Genomic DNA, 24,080 nt, shown 5'->3' on the forward strand with positions numbered 1-24,080 from the left:
AGCAGCTGGGTCCGCGCGTCCCGGCGGACACAATGGGCTTTATCCCGCGGGGAGGTCTCGGGCGGCGTTTCCCACCCCGAGTTTCGGATTCGTGTCACACGCCGGCGAGGGAGGCCCCGAGTTAATGAAAACTCTCTGTTCTCTCCGCAGATGGCTTTCCGGATACCGCGATCCGCACTGGGGATAATACCCAATGTGGCCATTTAGACGCTGTGATTTCTTTCTCTCTACGTCTGCTCCCCTGCGCTCCATTTCAATGCGAGCGGGGAGGCTGGCCAAGTGAAAGGCTGCGTTTCGGATCTTCTGTGGGCTCTATTCTGCCTGGTGTTGGACGGTGGAAGCTTTGTGCCTGGGAGTTGTCCTTCCCGTTCTTCTTCAGGAGTCGAAGGAGCTTTCTCTCTGACAATGATGAAAACCGAAGGCAAAGGGGAAAGGACTTTGAGAAGTGCTTCTCCACACCGAAATGCCTATAAATCCGATTTCCATGCTATCAAATGTTCTTTTGATGGCATAAACAATCCTGAAAACGCTTCCAACAAAACGGGCTTGCATCAGAAGCTGAGCACCTCTTCCAATGGAGGCGGAAATGACCCACACAGTCGAGGCAGAGCTGCCACTTACGGCAATAGAGTACACAAGATCAAAAATATGTTTCTGCAAATGGGAGGCTCTTCTTCCACACCCTCTTGTGAAAGCAGTCCACCTGCTGAGACCAAATTAATCAGCCGGGCCGTGGCAGCAGACTACGGACCTTCTCCAGGTAGCCCATCTTTCCTCATTGTCCAAAAAAATAATCATCTTAATACAAGTACCAGCCCCTCCGGCAGTCCTGTGGATTCATTGTCTGTGCCTTCTGCTGCCGACAAGGTGATCCGTAGCAACGATGAGGCGGACTTGGACAAAGTTGCCCTGGCAGAAAAATTTTCAGAGACCAGGAAGCTATTTGAGAGAAATATAAAACAGCGGAGCTCAGTGGACAGATACTCCCCCAGCAAATGTGAAAGAAGTGAGGATAAGAGGAGACGCAGTTCAGCTTCTGATTGCAGCAACGTGGTGGACCACTTCAGTTTTAATACAGAAACGAGTCTTCCAGTTGCCCCGGAGAAATCTGAAAATCAAGGTAATGAGGAGTTGAAACAGCAATATCCCAGCAGTGGTTCCAAGTCCTCCTTCCTGAATGCAGGGCCCATTTCTAGGAGGCTGGAAAGCTTTCTGGGTGACAGTGATACTGAAGAATCCAAAGAAATTTCCAAAAATGATAGTCCTCCAAATCAGGACCCTTTGAGAGGCCACCGCAGTTTGGATTCATCTGTTGTTGCTGAAGGATGTCCTGAGAAGGCTGCGTCCACCAAAGTGCCTGTGATCCTCAGAGATGAGATGAGCGAGGCGCTTCAAAAAGGCAAAAGAGAGCAACTGCTACTTGAGAGAAGCCTGTGGGATATGGGCAGTATGCCTGGTCAGGAGGCTCAGCAGAGATCAGATAGTGTTCTGTCCCGGGTCTCCCCCACGGAGGGGACTTGCACAGAGCTGGTTGCACCAGGTGAAACCTCAGGGCATGAAAAAGAAGGTTTGGAGAAAGATCACATGATTCAAGAGGATCAGCTGTTCAGATGTCACGTACAGGAAGGGAAGAGGAGCGACTACTCCTTGGAAGTGGTAGAAGAGTTTACAGAAGGCAGCAAGACCAATGGGGAAGAAGAAAGAGGTGGAGTGTCTGGGAGAGATGGTCCAGTTACACGAGTCCAGGATGTTCTAGAGCAGGAAGGGGATACTGAAGAAGAGGAGCAAGTGGTGGAAAAGCAGAGCGAGAACTTCAGTGCTTTTGGAATAGAGAATGCAGCTTTTGATGATGACAGGGATACAGAGCCAGAAAACCAAGTGCCTGAAGGCAAAGAAATTTTTGAGGGAGAGGAGGAGGAGTATATGTATGACAGTGAATATGAGGAGTTTCCTGGACTTTCTGAAGAGGAAGATCCTGAGCCAGACCGAAAAGTCAAGTTCTCAACAGCTCCTATCAAGGTAAGTACATTTGAATTTTTTTGTTGTTGTTGTTCTATAGTCAAAAATACCCAGGTAATACATTTTTCAAAGCTTTGAAAAATGTAAGTTTATGGCTTTTATTCAAAACTGAATAAGAGAGAAGTTACAACTTTATGAATTTTATTGAAAAATTTATGAATTAGTCACAAGTGATTTCTGAATCACAGCAGCTTCATAAGATAGCATAGTGAAACATGAGATTTTATGTACTGGGCATTTTCAGGAGCACTAAACTTTTAGCAAGAGTTACAAACATGTGACCTGTAATACTTGCCTCCATTTGTTTAAAATTGAGGTGTTGCATTAGGAAGGATTTTTTTCACTTTTACTTTTTGTACAAAAGTTCAAAAAAAGAAACCAAACCAAACAACAAAAACCCCCATAGCCAACCTTCAGATTCAACTTCCGACTTGTTTTCAGAATTAACTGTGACAAAATATCAATGACTGGTTCCCGTTATTTAAGAATTTAGAATTCTCTTTAATAATAACCATATATATGTTGTTTGGGGTTTTTTTTATACTGGCTTGGTGAACAAGCTGTAGGAGCATTAGCATCAGTATTTTTGAGCTACGAACTTGCAGAAGTAGAAGTCGTAGGGCAGACTGGATAATGAGGAGTAGTGTAAGTTAAAACACTAACAAATTAAAAAGATTTAGGTGTCTGATCTTCCCTCACCAAAAACACCCACAAAATAAGTCATTCCACAACTCAGTCAGTGGGTTACCCATAGTCTTGTTGCAGACTTCGGTTATTCTAGTCCCTCTTAAAGTTTGGGAGGAGAATTGGGAGGTGCAGACCAGGATGGAATGAGAAACTGTTCAGGCTTTCTCAAGCACACTTCTCCTACAATTTTTACACTTCGTTAGCACAGAGTCAGGACTCACTTTTACTCATCAGAGGGATGTAAAAAATCTGTTGACTCCTGTACTTCCTACAGCGGAGAGCTGTAATTTCCCAGTTTGCTGAACACACGCCAGTGCTGTACCCCAAAAAATGTTTTGGCTGTGGCAAAAACCAAGTTTTGTTGCATGTGGGTTTTTTTATAGTCTCTCCATAGACAGGCTGACTTTATATGGCTTTCTTGTAGTTGATGCTGCTTTAGTGGTGACCTGGAGCACTGAAGGGGAGAGTGCCACTATTGGAAACTGCATAACAAGTCTGGTGAGGGCTGTGAGAGAGCCGGAGGGGCATCAGTCCATTTCCCCTCGCATTTGTGCACTGAGGAAAGTGCTATGTGGAGTCTACTGTAAATGTGTGTTCGTTGAGTGACTGCTGGTATCCTGCTGTAGGCAGGGTTTTACTGATCATTGCCGAAACTACTGAAGCATGGAGTGAAGGCTTTTCGTGCCTTCTCTGTTATGTCTATGCCAGACTTAGTTGAAAGCATTAGTAGAAATCTCTGTGCCAGCTGCGATGGAAGCTCTCGTGTAGGCAAAACTCAGTTTTTGGTAAATAGCACTGTTCAATTACAGCTGCTTCTCTGAAACCCAGAGGAACCAACCTGTACCAGATTATCAATTACACAACCAAGGAATGAATGATTAGCAGCAACTGTTAGCAGTTTGCCATTAAAAATAATGTAGGGAATGAGTCCTGGTGTATGGTTTTCAGCTTTTGTACTCTATAAAATAAAGAATTTCAGCTTTATTTGCACTTCCTCAAAATCTTTTTCAGTAATGTACCTTTAATATCTCAGTAACTTTTTAGAAAAATTCCACTTCTACCTCACAGAAGGAAAACTCTCTTGTTTGACCTTATGCATAGGTTTTTAGTGCATCTTAAATTGGAAGAGGGGAAAAAAACATCCTGAGTGGTAGCAGAAGATTATTCCTGGTCCCCACCACAGCTTAGAGCAGTGCCACAGTGAGAAATGTATCCTAGTAGCTTCTTTTTTCAGCTTTATTTAGACGAGTAAGTTTGACCAAAATGTGACTGCCATTCCAGACATCCATAGCCACTAGAGGAGAAGGCCTGCGTTTCTCCTCTTAGATGCTCCTGAGAAAGGCCAGGCTGGCCTTGGCGTTCTTGCTGTTTTCCTTCTGCACCTATCTAGTGATTATGAAGAAACCATCTCTGTATTTTGCAGTTGCTGTTTAGCAGGTGTCTGATAGAGTTGGAGAATTCAAAACATTCAGAAGGTGTTTGGACAAGAAAAAGCACGTTCTCAGGTCATCAAGGTTCTGCAGTGACGGAGCTCTGACCATTGTACTTGATATACCTAAAAGGGAAGTTGGATACGTGTGTAGGTAATGGACATAACTTACACACAGGCACCCTAAAATCAGTATTTATGCTGCAGTAGCAAAGAGAACTTGATTAATATCTCTGCTTCGAAGTTTCTAGTCAGTTGCAAAATTGGCAAGGCTTTTGAGTAAAAGAAGGAGACTGTGGAGCTCCCAGGGGATGTATAAGGTAGCTAATACTGTTAGCACTGCAACTGACCCATGCCAGAGATCCATAATTGCTGACATCCTGTAGCAGGGCTTAAGAACATAAGTTAATCTGATAACTTCAGGAAAGATGGAACATAATTATACAAATACTCTTTTATTTTGTGTTGCCTTGTGCCTGTGAAAATAAGCATAGATGAGACATTTTAAAGTAAGTGTTCTGATTCCATAGAAGCTGGTCATAAATGATGTGTGGGAAGATTTCTTGCTTGCCATGGGTGACCTGACTCTTTAAGTCCTGCTGCTGTTTGATGTCTGCAGACGTTAAGGAACATTATGTCTCAATTGCTTTTCCTTCCTACAGTAGTGAAGAGAGTGATACTGTACAGTTATTAGCAGAACTTCACAGACTGGGTTTGCTATTTTTAGTTTCATGCCACATATGAAGCCAGTAAGGAATGTAAAGCACACTCAGCTGTCCAAGGTATTTGCGAGGGAACTGAATTTGTCTTTGTCTTGAAGCTTTCTGAATAAACTGTGTAAACAATCAGCATTACAAGCAGTGCAAATAACGTCAGGTAACTGTGCTGTCATCCCTTTATATTTCACTTTGCTTTTGTAATGTAGAGCTTAAACTCGCTTTCAAACCTGATTACCTTGAGAGGCTTTAATTAACTTAAATGTAAAGACTGAGTGCTGTTTGACATTTGTGATTTTGAAACTTTCCATTGGGAAAACAAATGCGTGTTTCCAAATTGACTTCTTGAGATGTTTTTACCTCTGACTGTGTCAAACTTTGTCGTCGAAACCTTTAATAGCACTATGATTAACTTGTGCAATGATTTATAATCCTTAGAAATTCTGTAGCTCAGGTAAACTGAAAAGATAGTACAGGCTGCTGTTTGCTTCCGTAAGTCTGTTTAATTAGCAGCGTTATCCGGTTTATGTTGCATGGGAGTCTGTGTTCCCAGCTTTTTGTGAATAATACTTTCATTTAAAATCAGTTTTAAAAAAAAAAAAAGAGAGAAACAAAACCGAAACCTTCACAAAGGCTTTGCTTTTATATTTGTCACAGCTGAGCAAAAGTTTAAACTTGTTTCTTTAAAAAGGAAACTGAAAGCAGTTCCATAGCTTGTGTCTTGGTCCTAACCAGCTGAGTATCAGCTGCTCCTGAGAGAATCTGGAAGTCCTTCATAATATTGCCATTTGTCTTGCATATCAGAATAGAGCTGTTTTATGTATAGCTGGGACACAAACAGTAATCTTGTTCAGGCTGGCATACTCTTCAATCTTTTTAGTACAGAACTGCTTACTGTGGGAAGTTAATGAAGCAGTAAATGAAGATACACTTGAATTAGATTGCCTGTATAACAGCATATCTGTAAATGCTTACCACTTCTAGGAGATGCACCATTTTTCTAGGTCAACATATATTCTTCTGAACACTTTTAACAAAATCTTGCAGAGTAGTGCTTCAGCTTCATACATCCTCTGATTTTTGAACTGTAACTTCTATACCTACGATGTCATACACAGAAAGGGATACAAAATACACTAACTGGTGGAAGATACCCAGACCCTGGAGTTTCTTCAGTAATTAGAGAATTGATGACTGCATAAATGGTCAATTGTTTGTCAGCCACTGGTCAAGCACTTCAGGGGCATTAAGAAACAAGTATGTGACATGGATGTAGGTTGATCTAGGAAAATAGAGATTTAATTTGACAGTAGATTTAAACAGAATGGACTTGTATGTGGGAAGTCATCTGCTTTTTTTCTTGGCACAAATAATGTAAGTGTATTTCCATCATGCTTTGTTTGGGATCTTTTGCAGTGACAGTTTTGTTTGTTGTAACTCATAGATTTTAATTGTTTTGAAGCTCTGTTTATCACTTGCATCAACATTACGATGTTTGTAACTTAACATCATAACAACTCTTCTTCATATTTTTATCTCAAACTTAAACTTTCCATGGTAGTTTTCAGTGACTTTTCACAAAAAGTAACCCTGTTGTGTTCTGCCTGCATCTGAGAGTATGGCATTTCCAGCTGGTTAACTTAACAGTACAAGATATTAAAAACAGGGATACTAACTGGAGGAAGAGGGTACATATTTTCACACACGTGAAAATTTTGTTATTTTAGGGTTTGGTTTGGTTTTTTTTTTTTTTTGAGGAAAGATAATCTTTAAAATCTTACTGAATTTGAAAATTCAATTTTCATAAAAGTTAAATGTTTATTAAGCCTAAATTCATTTAATTGTGTGTATAGATTTACCTGGGTTTAGAAAGTTCCATATCCAGTATTTCTGATGCCTTTCTGGTCCTTGTTACGTTTTGATTCCACAACCTTTGTTCAGCTCTCCAGAAAGAAGCACTTTCAACTCAAGCTTTCTTTGGCTTTTGTTTTTTTAATCACATGTCTTCTGTTTTGATTTTTAGGAAATATTTGATATGTAAGTTTTACAATGGTAGATTGATTTGGCATTTCAAGAGCCTTTGCATGAGAGTCCAGTGGGAGGGTTTGGGGCTGTAGAGCAGCAATCTAAACCAGAACAGAAAAGGAAAATAATTTCTTTTTATATCCTGGATCACTGCTGCAGCAGCTTGACTCTTTACATTAATATCTCAATGTATTTCTAACTGCATTATTCCCCGTATGCAGTTATATGACATACTAGCTGCCCTGTTTCATGTACTCGATGATGCTATAAAACTACAGACAAGTAAGAGAACACTCAGGTTATGGATGTCAGGTGAGGTGACAGTGAGGATGACGGGTTATGACCTGTCTGTCCTCACTCCTTTTTCAGTCCCTCCAACTTCTAACTTCCTAGCAGTTTCACCTGGATTTGACAGGGAAGAGAGAGAGATTTTTAAAGGTATTTTTAAAATACTGCTTGGTTTGGGGAAAATTAGCATGTCTGTCAGAGTTGCAGATTTGTGCCCTCACTGATGGCAGGACTACAGCTTTAGTTTTAGTTGTTCTTTTTTGACTTAATGTTAGCTGATCACTATGCATGTCCAGCCTGTGCTGTTTTGCTCTGAGAATAGCTGTGGGGAACAGGAGGGAGGAAAGGAAGCGAATAGGAGGCTCGTGAGGGTTTCATGGGAGATGTAGTCAGAAGAAACACTGAGCAAAGACAAGCAAATTTATAGGAGGCAAGTTCATTAGCTCAACAGTTAAGCTGCTGAAAGATTCGGCATCTTTTTTATGATTGTTGTTATTAGCACCTGCGAATACTTAACCTAGACTGATAAATGTGAACAGGCAGTAGCTTAAACTTGTTTGTAGTTTACCTTTTGAGAGATGGAAAAAATAAATTATCCCTTTTCATATCATTCTAACATAAAAGAGAAGGTGAACACTCAGAGGACATCAATGAAAAGAAGTGTGCCTCTATTATCTGAGTACATATTTTGTAATCTTGAGATCATGAAGGTGCAGTGTAGCAGAGGGGTTTTTTCAGGGTTCTTATATTTTTATTGCGTAGTAAAGTATTATTCCAAAGGGCAACATGCAAACTCTTTAGATTTATTTCTCAATCATTTTCCTCCATCGCCCTCTGATGTGTCTCGGTATAGTGAGATGATCCTCCTTTTCAGACCTGGGGTATTGATCATTGTTAGTGACAGTATTACTGCAGATTAGGTAATTAAGTTGATCTGGTACGGCAGGGTTACTTTGTTGTTGTTTCTTCTTATGGCCTTTAGAAAACAGCCAGGTCGACCATTTTTGTGTTCATTGTTTTTCTTTTTAAGTTCCTCTTAACAATTTGCTTGCTATTTAGATTTGGTCAGGTCAAGATTTTTGGTTTGGTGAATACTAAATGAAAACACATATCTAATTCTTCTGGATTGCCAGGCTTAAATTGGTGGTACCAAGGCACCTGTGAAGCTTGTGGATGTTGATAATTTAATCACTTTCTTTATATAAAGTCTTTCAGGAACTAAGATTTTTGGGGGGTGCCCCCCCCTTTATGTGATATTGTGAGTAGGTTTTGCCTCTTCTGATCATATGCTATTTATTTGGAGTCTTTCAGTCTCTTTGTCAGTCAGAGAGCAATGCCATCTCAACTGAGATGGTGGTGGAGTACAACCAGGTCACAGTGGAGCTCCACTTCCACAGAGGGAGGACATGGATTGTCTCTCAGCTTCTCCTCTGAATGTTTGAACTGAAGTAGAATCGGTGCACCAACTGTGAATGGATGCTTTTCTCTGTCTTCCAATGTTTCTTTCACTGGGATTTAAAAATGAAATACCTGAAAGTGAAGGAGTGTTTCTCCTTCTGGAGTAGGTAGCATGACCTGACTGAAACAGATACCATGTTGTCTTTCTTGCTTTCTAGCTAGCTCCAGTGCCTTTGCCCCTGCAGTACAATACAGAACTAGACAATAATTTTTATTGGTTTTATTGAGAATTAAGTAGAGAATAGTGAGACTGGTAAAAAAACTGATTTATTTATTGAAATTATCTATATGAAATTGTCTGTACTGTAGATCTGAAGCAAGGTTGCGCCTATGCCTTTATGTAAACTGACTTGTTTGGGGTTTTTGATTAAGTCATGCAGAGCTACAGGATTGAGTGCAAAAGTGTGCACAGCCTGCCTGTCCACCTGTTTGGTAACAGAAAATGCTACATTGAGTGTAATCGCTTGTAGTATTAACCTGTTTAACAGTTACCAACCATTCTGAATACTTTTTGGAGAAGAGTGAAAGTGTGTTTAAAAAAAAAAAGTAAGCGAGGTATTTCTGTTTGCTGATTAAAGGATTTGATAGCATGAATTGACTTAAATCAGGTATAGTCACTTATTCACTTAAAATATAACAAGTAGTCGTAATAAAATACTAACTGTGTAGCTTTCGGAAACAGAGGGAACAGTGGGTTGCCATAATGAGATGTCTACTTTAACCGAAGAGATTTTAAGAGTAAACTGTGAAGTGTACCTTATACTTCAGCCCTGCTTCAGTGCTACTGTTTCAAATGATTATTCACGTTTGCCTGGGCACTTCACATTTTGCCAGGCATGGCAAAGGCAATCAGTTTGAAAAGCTGAAACTGTTCACTACCAGACAATTTTCCCTGAGCTGTAACTTGTGTTTTGAATGTTTGGCTTTATTAGGTGTCAGTAAACTTGCACATTCAAAGTAAGAATTGTGTTTCAGAGGTGTGTTGTCCCGGCAGAGGTGTTAGTAACACTTCAGTGCCTCTCTCAGCTGTTAAGTGTTCCCTTAATTGCCTGTGCAGGTGTTGTGAGGCTTTCCAGCAAATACTACGGTATTTTAAATTTTAAAGTGATATTGATAGTGCTTCTGTTCCAATTAGTTGGGAGCCCTTCTGGGCAGTTACTGATTTCTTAATCTTAGTTTAATTACTTTTGTAATGTTCTGGTTTTGATCAGGCACAAATTATCTACTAGAAATGAATATAGGAGTGAAGGTCTTTGGACTGTGTTTTATGACTTCATAGCAGTTTCATGCAAACACGTGGTAAATTAGTGTTTACCCTCTAACAAAATGAATGTTCTGCTAAAACTAACATACTTCTTAAGTAGAGCTTTTTATGTGCTGCTAAGATTTTGAATTAAGCGAGATTGTTGTTTTTCTGTGATGATGCTGTTTTCTGTGATAGTACTAAAATGATAAAATAGAGTTTATTAGTTCCGTATGGTAACAGGAACTGAACAGTAAGATCTTTTAGGCAGTAGGCTGCATTGGTTGTTTTTGACTGCTGATCTTGATGATGTTGATATTAGCATGTTCACAGGAGGAGGCAAACTGAGTTTTGCATTCAAAAAGTGACTCATTTTCCTGGTGTGAAGAATGCAGTTTGTTCTGTCTCCAAATAAATATATTTGCTGTCCAAGGACTAAGTATAAAAGACTAAGTTGAAAATTTCCAGTTATGTATATTAACAATTTAATTAAAATAATCCTTAAAAATTCAGCAGTCTGCCAGAACTTTTTTAGATTCAAATTATTTTTATTCATTCTGAAGAAAAGAAGTCTTGAGTGTAAAAAGAAATTCTTTTTTCACATAGCAGGGTTCTTCATCATTTATTAGCTTGACAGGATCCAGAAGTTATTAATGGTATGTTAAGCTTCTGGATATGTAACAAGCTATGGTAAAAGGCTTGTAAAGTTCACATGGTTTCCACAGTAAAATTCATCTGGTTTCTCCTATGTTGAGACAATAACTTGTGTTTGCTAAAGCATATCTTTAAAAAATATCACTTGCACACTACACTTTTATGATCTCTGGCTAGCAGTGGCTTTTAAATAGTAAGATCAGAATTTCTTTTGTCCTTAACGCATTTGATTCAGTGACTAAACCCCGCCAGACATGGGGCAGGGATGAACTTTGTTTAGCATTCTCATCAATCTTCTAAACTTTGTAACTTATTATTTGTTATCCACATTTTAACTGTGTTTAATGTTACTTTTGCTGCTTGGCAAGAACAACTTGCTGAGCAGTTCTGTTTTTTCTATATTAGTATCAACAATTTTACTGTTCCCATCTCACAAAAGATGAATACCGTGTTATGATTCCACATGTACACAACAAAGATTTCCGTCTTTTGCCCTTGACTCTTTGGCCATAGTTTTCTTAGTGTGCTCTTGCTTTTCTTTTTGTTATTGCAGTGTTTCGCTTCTGGTTATATATCAGTTTTGCTTTTCCTCTATTCTTTGTAAATTCATGTTTTTCCTCAAAATTATTTTTCTGGAGTCGGGGGGGGGGGATTCTTACCATTTTGAAATGAGTCTGTCTTGTCTTAATTGTGAAGTTATGTTTTTTAGAATATTACCTAAATGTCATCACACATTTGCCATCTGTCACTTTAAGAGCAAATTGTGAATTCTTTCTCTGAGTTGATTAGTCAGAATTTATTTCCGATAGGTTTTTCTTAAAAAGCTAGTGTGCATAAATATTAGTAGTTTTCATCTGCATAGATATATTTGTGCTATTATTTTATGAGTAACAATTATAAAGATCACTGGAATCTAAGCTACCACTAATTTTAAATTCTATGATCCACTCCCGGCAGATGATCAATTCCTATGATCAATTTTGTGTCAAAACAGGCAAATTCCATGAGACTCTCAAGTACAATGGTGTTACTTTCAAACTGGAAAAATATTTAATAATTTTTAGAAATTCCAGAGATATTTTAGGGCTGGCAGCCTAAGATTTGCAGCATATGTAATGCTGTTATGATGGTCCAACTTTGCTTACCCCACATTTCCAGCATTTTATAAATGGTTGTGTAAGAAACTAGTCATTCCTTTGCTAATGTAATTCTTCAGTAGATAGTGAGTACTTGCATCATCTTCTGCTTTGTGAGTTAGACCACTGAATTATAAAGAATCAAGAAAATACAGTTGTCAGTGTCTCCAAAATGAACTACTACCATTATCCACCTTTTGCTCATTCAGCCATTTGGTAGTGATCTTTAACATTTTACTCATATTATTAATACTAGAACATATGTACACTTAGAAATAAGCAAACTTGATTTTTTTCATGCCCCAGTATTTGATTTGTCCTCAAGAATTCACATATTCTCATTAACAAGTTACCATTTGTCCACTCATTAACTTCCTTTTTATAATTTTGTAATTCATCTTCTTATAACTTGATTATATTTTTAGAGAGATTGTTTTTTCTATTGGGATGGAAAGGAACCAAACTAGACGGGTCTTGTTCCAAAGGGAGAATAGTGCTTCATGAAATGCTTCTGCTTCATATCCTATTTACTGATTTGAGGGGGTGGGGAGGGACATTAAATTAAAGAACTTGGCCACCTTTTTTCTTATAGAGTAAGAATACTTGAGACCATTTGTATGGTTTTCTTTGTCTATTTTGCAGATTTTTCTGTAAAATTTATGGAAGACAGATACTGTAATTGCAACCCTTGTTTCAGTGTCCAGTTGTTGCCCACTGGTGTCTGTATGGTAGTCCAAAGGAGTTTATTAGTTTGTCTACCTTATGCAAGACTTGGGAAGCACAACTTTTCAGGAAGGTTCTTTTATTGGGGGAAACGTAAGACTTCCGAGAGTGGGTTTCTTCCTTCCCTTTCAGCCAAGTGCATCTAATCTTGCTTACTTACTGGGCTGGTATATGGCCATGCCATGTTTCTGGAGTAGCTGTTCTGCAGGATTTGGCAGAGAGTTTGTGAAGCTGTCTGCCAGCTGTAATCTGCAGGTGAAGCAGTAAGCTCCCCATGGGAAATGCTGAGTTACATTAGTTGCTTTTTGGTAATCTGTTTCAATAAACGTTTTCCTGTGTCTGAGGCTACTGCCATGCAGAGCTAACACCATATACTAGTGGATGTAAATTCACTGGGAAAATGTTAATTACAGCTAATTACAGTTAATTCTGTCTTATTTACATGATTGCAGTTACCTGTCTAGGTAGTCTTAGTGGGAAAATGCAAAAGTTGCAAAAACTTAGTAGGCTCGTGTAAATTAACTGTGTGTCAGCACTGTATGTTCTTGATTAGGGAGATGGCTGCTGCAGCTGCAATCCATAACTTTTCTCTTACAGTGACCTTGAGTAAAACACTCAGTGCCTGCAAAAACTTAAGCAGATAAACCTTGTTTTTCAGATAAAGGGGTGGTGGTGTATTATTTTTTCTTTTTTTTCTAACTTACGAATTTAAATACAATCAATGAACATGCTCATAAGTAAAATTAACCCTGTTACGTGTAGCTCATTATTCTAGATTTCTGTCTTAATTCATGTTGTTTGTTTATCTTTTATTTTTAACAATTCAGAAATTCAGTTGGAGTGATTACCAAAAATAGTAATGTATGTAACAAGGCATTTCCTTTTCCTGGGAAACTGCGTGATTCCCTTGCAAAATCAGAAAACTACATCTGTTTGAAGCACTGCAATTGGCAGATGGTGTGGGGGGAGGGAAGAAGAGAGGAAGAAGGATTTGGGGAAATGTAGTCCTAAAAAAAAAAAAAAAGTCATATCAAAGAGGAGATGACTGATTGCTTGACTGATTTCTTTTAACTGTGCATTTACAACACAAAAAGTGTTTAAGGAATTGTTTGAAACTTCTAAAATGTTACTTCTCTGCAAGTTAGAAACTGTCTTGCAGCAGCAGTATTTATTAAATTGATGGTTGTTTAGAAAATGAGATCTCTAAAAATACCACTTTAATTTCCTTGCTGATTTTCTTTCAATTATGTCATGTTTGAAATGGGGTGGGAAAGCACTAAAAAAAGTTTTCTGTTACCTTTCTTAGGTTTTCAGTACTTACTCAAATGAAGACTATGATAGACGTAATGAAGAAGTTGACCCTGTGGCAGCCTCAGCTGAGTATGAACTTGAGAAAAGGGTGGAAAAAATGGAAGTGTTTCCTGTGGAAATTGAAAAAGGTGCAAATCAAACCTTGAACATTTGCAAGAGATACTATGCGCACAAAAGATAAAACAACTGTAAACTCTATTTTCCCTGAATTTAGGTCTTGAATTTTTGAACGTGTGTTCAGGCTTACATTTATGGCTAGTTCTATTGAATTTAGTGAATGTTAACTGGACAGGCCTCTACTAAGTGCAAATTGTCATACTTAATTGAAGTTAGGAAGGCTACATTACTGAGTGACAGATGTGCACCAAAATATATACAATTCATAAACGTTGCTATCTCTTCCAGATACCATGAAGCTTTGAATCTAACAGGCAGTCATAACTACAGAACAAAAAGGCTTTAAGTAGTATCTAGATAGACAAATATGTTGTCTTTTTTTTTTTTTTAAGTGAATTTTCATATCTTTTGCATGGAAGGACTTGGAGTGCTTTGAAACAGCTCACTACTGCGAAGTGTTACATCTTGTGTTATGCGGCTAACGTTAGATTTTTTAATCCCTTAGGTGACAGTGGTCTGGGCATCAGTATTATTGGAATGGGAGTTGGTGCTGATCAGGGACTGGAAAAACTAGGTATTTTTGTAAAAACAATAACAGATGGTGGAGCTGCTCAGAGAGATGGACGGTGAGTTTTTCATTGAATTGATCATGCTTTTTACAAATTTCTAACTGAGCCCAGTTGTTTTCATTGGATATGCTAAATACTGTGAATAAAAGTACAAAAGCTGAATGTGGCTGAATAAATATTACATTCCTGCATTATGTTAATTTTTTAAAAAAAAATTTATTTAATATAGGACATTTTTGCAAAATAAGTGTAGATCTGCTTACAGCATATATGAGAAAAGCTTAGGATGTACCCAAGTGTAAAAGTGCCACAAAATCATGTTGATACCCCAGGACAGCAATCACTGTGTAAACAGTATAAAAAATATCAAGGCAAATGCCATGTAAATTTTAATTGGTGATCTGCATAGTAACTGAGAAATTCTTATTATAACTACTATTGACTTTTAAGTGATACTTGTCATGTCAAAAATCTATCAAGCCAAAATATTTTTGTTGAAGTGTTAGCTAAGCATTTATTTATTTTGCAGAATTCAAGTAAATGATCAGATTGTTGAGGTTGATGGCATAAGTCTGGTCGGAGTTACTCAGTTCTTTGCAGCCACTGTATTAAAAAACACCAAAGGCACAGTGAGGTATGTATGTTTTCTATGAAATACTACTTTCTTTTTTTCATTCTTCATTAACGGAGAATACAAAACCATAATCTGAAAGTTTTACAAAGACATTGCTGAAGGCAGCAGTATGGCAAACTAATTTCTTAAGCATATCTTAAACTTTTTGCTTCAAGGTAATTTGTTTCTCTTCTGTAGTTTTCTCATTGGGAGAGAGAAGCCAGGGACTCAGAGTGAAGTAGCCCGCCTCATTAGTGAGACCTTAGAGCAAGAGAGATGTCTGTATGAGCAGCACTATGTTCATGATGATACAGAGCAGGTAAAACATCGTACATACTTAAATATTTTTAAAAGTACATGATTACTGCTACGTGCAATAATTTCTGCAAGTGGAATAAATGTTTTTTGAATCAAATTGAAGCAAAAAAAAAAAGGTAAAAGAGGCAACTTGTTAAAAACAAAGTACAAACTTCATACATTACTATTATCAAGGCACATGATTAGCACTACTTGCTATACTTCCAGTTTATCAGTAATCCCAAAGGTATCAGCTGTGTGTGATTGTTTTGTGCATGGCTGGCTTAGCTCTCTCTTGTGGTACTTTGATGAAGGTGTTTGCAAGTCATCTTTAAAACTTATCATGGGTATAAGAAACTAAAATGGCATAGTAACTAGTTGAGAAAAGTTTTGCAACTGTTTGGATTCCTTGATTGTATGCTTTTGTTATTGCTGCTACTATAATGCAAACAAAGTGTGTGTGTTAGAGAATGTCATGATCTTCCCATTTTGTCAGGATGATGACTATGATGATGATGATGATACATATGAGTCACATTTACATGGAAAATCTGTAGAAGTTTTTGATCTTCCTGAAAATGAAGATATTGGTTTACCACTGGATATGGATTCAGCACAGTCTCTTCTTAAATTTAAAGAGGTGTGGTGGCAGTTTCTTAAATATTCTTTGTGATGCACTGGGGGAGCACCTGAACCTTGTAAGATTTGGATATAATCTCCTTCATGTCCCCCTTCATGTGGTTTGGGGTTTGTTTCAACATCGCCAATAATCTCTCTGGTAAATGTCCCTTGAAATGTAGGTCTTCTGTAATTTTCTGATCCCAGCTTCCCTATACCTATTCATATTAAATGGTCCTTTCATTTAAACTAAATTAAAAAAAGCCCTTGGAAAGAGGTGTTAGAACCCAACATCACCTCCCTCCTTGTTGTGATGTCTGAACATTGCATTAAATAGATATGGCGCTTCTCTTAGTTCTTCTGTGGCCCATTGGACTTGGCTCTTATTTGCTGTGTAGTAGAATGGCTGTAGCTGTGGGGGGAGCATGGGGGGACAAGTATGCCCATTCTGAATGGTCTTGAATGTTGTGGTTAGATATTCTTCAGAAAGACAAGAAATACACATCTAATCTCTTGCTCTAGTCCCTGAGGTTTTCTGGGTAATATCTGCATACATAAAAGCACTTGATTCTGTAGATAGGCATGTTTTTGGCTTGGAGGGTTTTTTCAGGTAATCCCTTCTGGTTTGTTTTTTTTTTTTTATGGTGTATTTTTTTGAAGTAATGAATTTGTAAAGTCAATAGGGCATTCCAGACTGTGAATCCCAACTTAACATAATTGGAAAATTCAGTTCCCTTTTCCCAGGGTTTTTATAAAGGAGCATATTTGCTTTATTCAGGTCTGTGGAATTTAGTTGGGCATTTAAGTGGTATGGTCTTTGGCATTTAGGGGTCTGGGCTTCTTTGGTAGATTTAAGTCCCTGTCATTTTCACTCTGGAGGAGAAAAATATACTGCAAAGAAACTGTTTTGTCAGGTGCCATTTGTACATACACCAGCTTATTTTTTAAAGGATCAGTATTTTGCAGATCTCCTTAAGTTTGCTCTCTTGATGATATTGATGATGTTGTTGGGGAAGTGGAAATTTCAGGCTATTGATCACTAGAGAACATTTACAGTTTTTCTAGGTTAGGAAGCGTAGCAGCAGGCTACAGCATCTTTTCCCAAGTGCTATATTTACTTGGGATACAATTAAATTCTCAGCTGGAATCATTACTATGCTGTTATTAACATAATCTAAACAAAGGATAGTCATGGATTCATTTGTTTTAATGTGTTCGGTGCATTATGCCTTGCCAAAAAAAAAAAAAATCCCCCGAGGGTTACAGATGGAAAGAGATATAAGAAATAACTAACAGTTGTCAAAAAATGTGCTTTTGTACTCATATATGTGCTGTTTGCTTAAGACATGTAAACAATAATCTTTACATTTGGCTTAGGTGTAGCCTTTATCCATTTCTAATAATCCTATGCAGATTTGTGGTGTAAAGTACAAGGCTTAATTTTAAAACAAAGCCAGCATGTTTATTTGTAAGTGCTGAATAAGTAAAAATATTTAGTACTGTTAAATTTTTACTACATTCTGTGTACCAGTTGTCATCATAAATGCATGCTGCCTTTTCATTCTTCTGGCACATTGAAACATTATTTTAACCTCCTCACTTAATGTATAGAAAATGATCACCTATAATTAAAAATCCCACATCATGTATTGATTTTTGTAGCAAGTGGAATACTGTGGAACTTTTTTGGTTTTAATTTGAGTTCAACTTTCTTTTAATAAAAGCTCATGATTGCTTCTCCTGTAATTGACAAATAATTAAGTTGACTTCATGCTACTATAAAAATGGTTTGAGGAAGAAGGGAATCATGGACAAATGCATTTTGTGTATGCTCATACAATTGTTTGTTTGTTGTTTCAGCTACAATTAAAACATGCAGTAACAATAGCTGAAGTGAATCAACTGAAGGAGAAAGTAAGTTTTCAAAGAATCTTATTTGGTGGTGGGGTTTTTTTATGTGTTGGGGGGTTTTTTTATTTATTTATTTCTACCTACAAATTTTATCAAGAGTAGGCTGAATGCAAAAGGCAGCAATCTGTTTTAGGTCTCAGGCTCAATATACTCTGTGTTATGCTAGACAGACATTTCTAAGCTGAAGACCTGTGCTCAAATTAAAAAAAAACAAACAAAACCAAAACAAACCCACCCCCAACCCCACAAAACAAACAAACAACCCCCCCCAACCCCAAAATCCCCCCTGTGCCATTATAAAATGAACGCTTCAATATTACTGCTTAGAGCAGAACTGAATATAGTGGAGTACTGTATGAAACAAGCTCCCAAACAAGTATTAGAACATTTTCAGCAGATAGAACTTGTCTTATCTGAGTATAGATTTGGCACTTAGAGACAATGGTTTGCAACTGACTTTGTTACCAGAAAGTTATTTCTGTTACCTTGTTTCCCCTCTTTCCCTCCTCAAATTTCTGACCTGCTGTGGGGAGGGAGTTTTTTCCCAGCTTGCTTTTTTTTTTTTTTTTTTTTTTTTGAGAATTGGTTCAACACTTCTGCTTTCTCTGAGAAGGGTTTCTTGTTCTTTTTGCTGCTTTTTCCACTGATGGAGATCTGTGCGTGGCTTTTTTCTGGAAATATTTGTTGTAGGTGAGCAGCTGCTTTTATTCCATTGCCCTTCTGTGTTGCCTTACTGAGAAATGTGTACCCTAGGACAAGTTGCAGGACGTTGCTGGGGGTGTGTAGCAAGTGCAGAGGGGATAGTGCTTCAGACTGCAATAATTTTGAATAACAGTATCTATTGGGTGTTTTCTTGCACTCTGCAAATGTTCAAAGCTCCAAGCGTAGAGAGGCAAGGCAGCCAAAACTTCTTTGTGTTCTTATGATTTCTGATTTTGATTTCTGACAGTGCTCCTCCTCCTTGCAGTATTCTTGAATTTTGGCCCAACTGGATTGCTAAAAATGCTGTTAAAAATGTTGGCATTAGTACAACTTACAGCCCCATTTTAAATTCAAGAAATTCTTGGTCCTTACAACATCTCTGTTCCATCAGCAGGTGATCTTAACTGGCTTCAAAAGCAGTGATTTCCTCACTGTAAATGGTGTCCCCAAAGAAGGAGGCATGGACAAATTAAGTGGTATTCTGCCTGCTCATTCCTCCAAGGCCTGGAGAACTTCAGATGTTAACATTCCCTTTTATAATGTGGCTGCTGTCAAGCTGAAGGGGCCCTATCCCTCTCCTTTGTTGAGGGAACGTTTGGTGTTTTTATAAATTAGCCCCAGGAAAGCAAACCATGAGTATATCATAATTTATTAGAAAGACCAATGTTGTATAAAGTACCAGGGAAGATCAACCGGTCTCATTAGCTTTATTCAAAAAGCTGTTGGTAGCAAAGTAGTAGGACAGGGAGCTTGTCTTATACAGGTTAAGATTCTGTATCTCCAGTTGTCTTTGAAGGTAATCAAAATAGGCCTCTCCAGAGGTATTAAGGAATGGTGAGATCTTGAACAAGTCAACATAAGCTAATAATAAAGGTCTTACTCATTTTATCTCTTTAAAAAGAAGCAATACTAATGAGGAAGTAGTAAAAGACTCTTGGGTTTGAGTTCTGAACTTACTTGTATTAGCAAGGGTTAGAAGAGTTGATACCTTTTCTTTAAAAGTTCAGTGTCTTTAATATTAATGGTAAGTACTTGTTATTAGCTATTCTCTACTTACATATGTATAAACAACTGGGTTTTTATTTCATCTTTTAGTTTATATTAATTCCTTAAGTATTAATCTTTTCAGTTAAAAATTGTTGAAGCGGAAAAAAATGAATGGAAACTGAGTCGAGCCCAACTTCAGCAAAACTTAGACGAAAGCAAAGAGAAAATTAAAAAGTTAGAGACCTACTGGTTAGAGGCACAGAGTTTATGCAAAACCGTAAATGAGCATCTTAAAGAAACTCAAGAACAATGTGATGCCCTTGAAAAGAAATACAAGGCAGCCAAGAAATTGCTTAAAGATTACCAACAAAAGTAAGTACCCCAAAATACCATGTCTCCCTTTCTTGCTGGTACATTTTGTACATTATGGGGAAAACTGACAATGATATGTAGGATTAGGATTTGCTTAACACATTTTCTTTTCATTTGTCAGAGTTCAGTGGGTTATACATGCTGAATTCTTCCATACCTTAAGTCACCGGCTTCTGGAAAGGTTCTCCAAAAACTTTGCTGCTACTTTTGATTCTAAGCTTAGGAAAAATTATTGAAATATTTCAAGAACAAATTTTTAAAACAACTTAGTTGAGAAACTGTAATGCATCTATACTTTTCGAAGGACTACTTGAAATTTGGCATGAGGTATTTGCCAATACCTTTTGCTGTTCATGAAAAACCCTCTAGCTTTGACCAACCTGAATGTTCCAGATAGGGTAGGCATCAAAGGATATAAAAGCCAGATATGTGTGATTCAGCCTGACTTAGGAATTATATCTTGTAGGGGGAATAAAAGCAATTCTGAGAAAAATTAAGAGTTTGGCATATGTATCTAGCCCATCAAAATGGCAGCATGAAAACAGTACCTTCAATCTGTTAACAGGTTTGGGTTTTTTAGTAGAGGTAATATTGCTTATTAGATACATCTGTGTAAGACTTGTACACTCTTGTCATGCAGTTGTGTCTATTTGTTCTGCCTTCTTTCCTCTCAGCTAAACAAGAGCTAATTGCAAAATACTTGTAGAAGTGTCTCGATAATACAGAACACAACTGTTGCTTTTGGTAGTTATTGTAAGCATATAATTCTCTTGCCCCCAGTTTCTCCACTTGTTACTTATTTTTAAAGGCAGTTTGCATGCTCTTTTGCTCTCTAGTCCACATGCAGAAATGTTACTTTTCATAGTGCATTTTTGTGCTGTTTGGTGAGCTTTTTAAAGGTCTTCTTTCCCCTCTTCTCCCAAGATTATATGCGAGGAAGTCCAAAAGTATGTTAAGATGACTTCTAACATGCTAGTTTCTGTTTCCTCGCTGTTTAGCAAATTCCCATTACTCTTCTGACTGTCCCTGAAGCTTTTGCGTTTTGTGTAGATGTTCTACACTAATTTTCTATTTTTGTGTGTTATTCCATCTGACTTACAGGAAAAAGCAGCTTTTATTTTTGTTTCCCTCTTGTAATCGTTGTTTCTTTTTTGTAAAACACAGACATTGCAATTTCTGTAGGATGAACCAAGTAGAAACTTGAAATGCAATTTATTTTCCTACAAAGAATTTTACTGTAGCTTTTGGAAGGAAAATACCATGTGTGCATGTATCTTTGTGGAAGAGAGTAAGCTGTAATTGTTGGAGTCGCTTTAAATGTATATGCAACTTGCCAGTTTTAAAGGTAGAGAAATGGTTGTAACTTTTAGAAGAAGTGTTGCAAAGCATCCTTTTTCAGCCCAGAGTAAATTATAGTGTCATATGTACTTTCTTTTGAAGACAGTAGAAACATAGGTCATTTTGTGATGTTACAAGATTAATGAATCAGTTATACCTTACAGACTGATTTTTTTTCAACGTTTACTAACAGAATGCTTTTTAGTAAATGCAACTGTGCGTATTTCTATTTTATGTCTTTTGCTACATTGCTATATACTACTGTTTCATATATATATATATATTTCTTTCACCAGAGAAATAGAATTTATGAAAAAAGACGACGACCATTCAAGGCTACTTGAAGAGAGAGACCAGAAATATGCAGAACAGCTGAAAATATATCAGGAAAAAGTAAAGCAGTATTATATTTTGAAATAAACTTCTGCATTCTTGGAGAGTTGTATCTCACTCCTGAATTTTAATTCTTGCAGATTTCAGAGCTTGAAAGTAAATTGAAAGTATATGAGAGAATGCCGTACATGTTTGGAAGTGGTAGTTTATTGGCAGATGGCTGTCAAAGTCCAGGCCAATATAATGAGCAGTCAAAGATAAGAGAAGAAAATGAAAAAGAAACAGAATCAATAGAAGAAAGACTAAATTCTTCAGAAATGTTAATTTCTGGTAAGTAGGTCGTAGGATCTTTGATTCGCATTTAAAAAAATCAGGAGTTATATGTGTACTGGTTTTTGTTGTTAAAAAGTTAAGCGTTTGCTGTTTCCTACTGACTGGGTAAATGTTTGACCTGAGCCAGTGTGGATATTTTTGTTTAGGTCCCCCAACATTTTCAGTATTGTAATAATGTATTTCTTAAATTCTGTGGGAAAGAGGAGATAGATGGAGAGAGATCCGTCTTCACTGTTCCTCAGATTCTCTATTAGTGAAACCAATAACGTTAGTGGGACTAATACACTGAGATATGTCAGTTAAAATCCCATTGATTTTAAGCTATGATTTGCACCAAAACTTGCTATGATTTTTTAAATTTGTCTTGTAATTTTATGCCTAGAATGTTATAAAATATCAGATAGTGGTTCAAATGAGAAGCATATTTTAAAAAGATTTGGTAGATGCTTATGTACTTTGTAAAAAGTTTCTATCTTAAAGAACAAGCATAGGAAAGTACATTTTGGGCACAAATTCTCATCTATTTGAGAATAAAATTCAGAAACTATATCCTGATTGATTTTTTTTTTTTTTAATTGAAGAAATTGGGTAGAAATATATTTCAAATTAATTAGAAATTGCTATCACAATGTGTTAAAATATTGTAGTATTATATAAAACAGTATTTCCAGATAGTAATCATTACCAGGTAGAATAATTCTGATTTAACTTCTGAATATTTTTCTGGACAGTGGGTTGGAGAACTTGCCTACCAGTTTGTTTTGTTTTTTAAAAGAACTACATATTTGTTGCAGATTTTGATGCTTTTGTTGGGGATACTCCCAGATTAGATACCAGTGCCCACAAAGCAAAAGCTCAGCTTGCTTTGAAAGTCAAACGCCAGCCACCTTCTCGATCAAAGCTGAAAGAATCTCTTGGGGCTGGACAACAGACTGCAAATCTACAGGTACCGATATTGGTAGATAATTATGCATTCAGGAGCCTGAATGTGTGTTCAGTTTTATCTGTATGTGCAATTTTAAGTGTTCTCTGTGCTTCATTCACACCGTGCCGAAGCATCGTATTTTTATGCTGTATCGAGTGAAAAACCCTCTTTGGGTTCATACCATGTATGTGATCTCCGACGGTTTTTGTGGCACAGTTAATTTGAAGTTAGCAAAGAAGTATGCAGGCTTGTTGTATTCTACTTCTACTTCCTGAAATATTTTGATACCGTGACAGTGGTATGTTGTGAAATATGCTTATCTATTTTATAATTCCTTCGTTTGAAACAAGTTAGTTACCAAACTTCTTCAAAAACTGAACACTTCTGAAATGCTTCATTATTCCATAAATAATCATTTAAGGCCACAAAAAATATATCAATAAAATGTTCTTGCACGTTTCTGGAAAACAGTTGAAATACTGAGGTGTAAATAGTTGGTATAAGAGAGAGCCTGTCATAGATGGAGAAGATTGAACTACTTCAGTTAGACTGAAAAGTGGTTGCATTGAATTGGAATGGCCAAGATATACCAGAACATTTCGGACTTGGCTAGAAAAAGAGGATTTGGGATGTGCACAAGATCTGTATAGAGGTAGATAAAGAAAAGTCTCTAAAATCAGCTTCATGTGATTCAGATGGTATCTGCAAGTGATTAAGTTAAAATTTTCTGAACTGGGAAGTTTGTCTGTAGCATAGCATATCCTTATATCCTGGTAAAAGATCAGATAGTAAAGGATTATGTCATGCTTATAAAATAACTTTTGAATTTGTTGAAGGATGAGGATTCAGAAGATACTGTTCTCAACAAAGAACTTTCCACTGTGTACCTAACCAAGACCTTAGAAACAAGTGAAAAATTAACTCTCCCATGCCTGGATGACATAGATCGAAAGAGTGAAAAGCCTGAGCAAACTGAAAGCACAGAAAGTCCTCTAGAGTCAAGTCCTTCTGCTTCCACACACTCTTCTCCAGTACACAAACCAAACAACGAAAACAGCACAACTACCACACGTTCACCTCCTCCTGAAGAGATGGCTCCCAATTCTCCTCAAGGATATCCCAAGAATGTTAAGCAAAGAGAAGCAAAAGGGAAAGGGAAAGAGGCCAAGGGTAAGACTTAAGGGTTTATTATTATTTTAATCCTTCAGGGTTAAAGTATTACAGATTTTAGATATAAATAAATATTGAACAATAAGCTACTTTGAGGGAAAATGAA

The 24,080-nt window shown here is 37.2% G+C and overlaps 1 protein-coding gene across 1 annotated transcript in view; it reads left to right on the forward strand.

Annotated features, from left to right (window-relative positions):
* Positions 1–405: 405 nt before the first annotated feature.
* The window catches only part of LOC104831222 (neurabin-1-like), a 43,331-nt gene continuing 19,656 nt past the window's right edge, over positions 406–24,080 (forward strand). The window contains exons 1-12 of the mRNA XM_010566647.1: positions 406–2,019; positions 13,685–13,817; positions 14,312–14,432; positions 14,905–15,009; positions 15,187–15,307; positions 15,782–15,925; positions 17,764–17,817; positions 19,646–19,875; positions 21,510–21,606; positions 21,687–21,876; positions 22,674–22,825; positions 23,641–23,974. Coding sequence (XP_010564949.1) covers positions 406–2,019; positions 13,685–13,817; positions 14,312–14,432; positions 14,905–15,009; positions 15,187–15,307; positions 15,782–15,925; positions 17,764–17,817; positions 19,646–19,875; positions 21,510–21,606; positions 21,687–21,876; positions 22,674–22,825; positions 23,641–23,974 — 3,295 coding nt within the window. The remainder of the gene's footprint in view (positions 2,020–13,684; positions 13,818–14,311; positions 14,433–14,904; positions 15,010–15,186; positions 15,308–15,781; positions 15,926–17,763; positions 17,818–19,645; positions 19,876–21,509; positions 21,607–21,686; positions 21,877–22,673; positions 22,826–23,640; positions 23,975–24,080) is intronic.

This window comes from Haliaeetus leucocephalus, unplaced genomic scaffold, assembly GCF_000737465.1.
Source record: "Haliaeetus leucocephalus isolate CR32 unplaced genomic scaffold, Haliaeetus_leucocephalus-4.0 Scaffold1, whole genome shotgun sequence".
Taxonomy (NCBI): Eukaryota; Metazoa; Chordata; class Aves; order Accipitriformes; family Accipitridae; genus Haliaeetus; species Haliaeetus leucocephalus.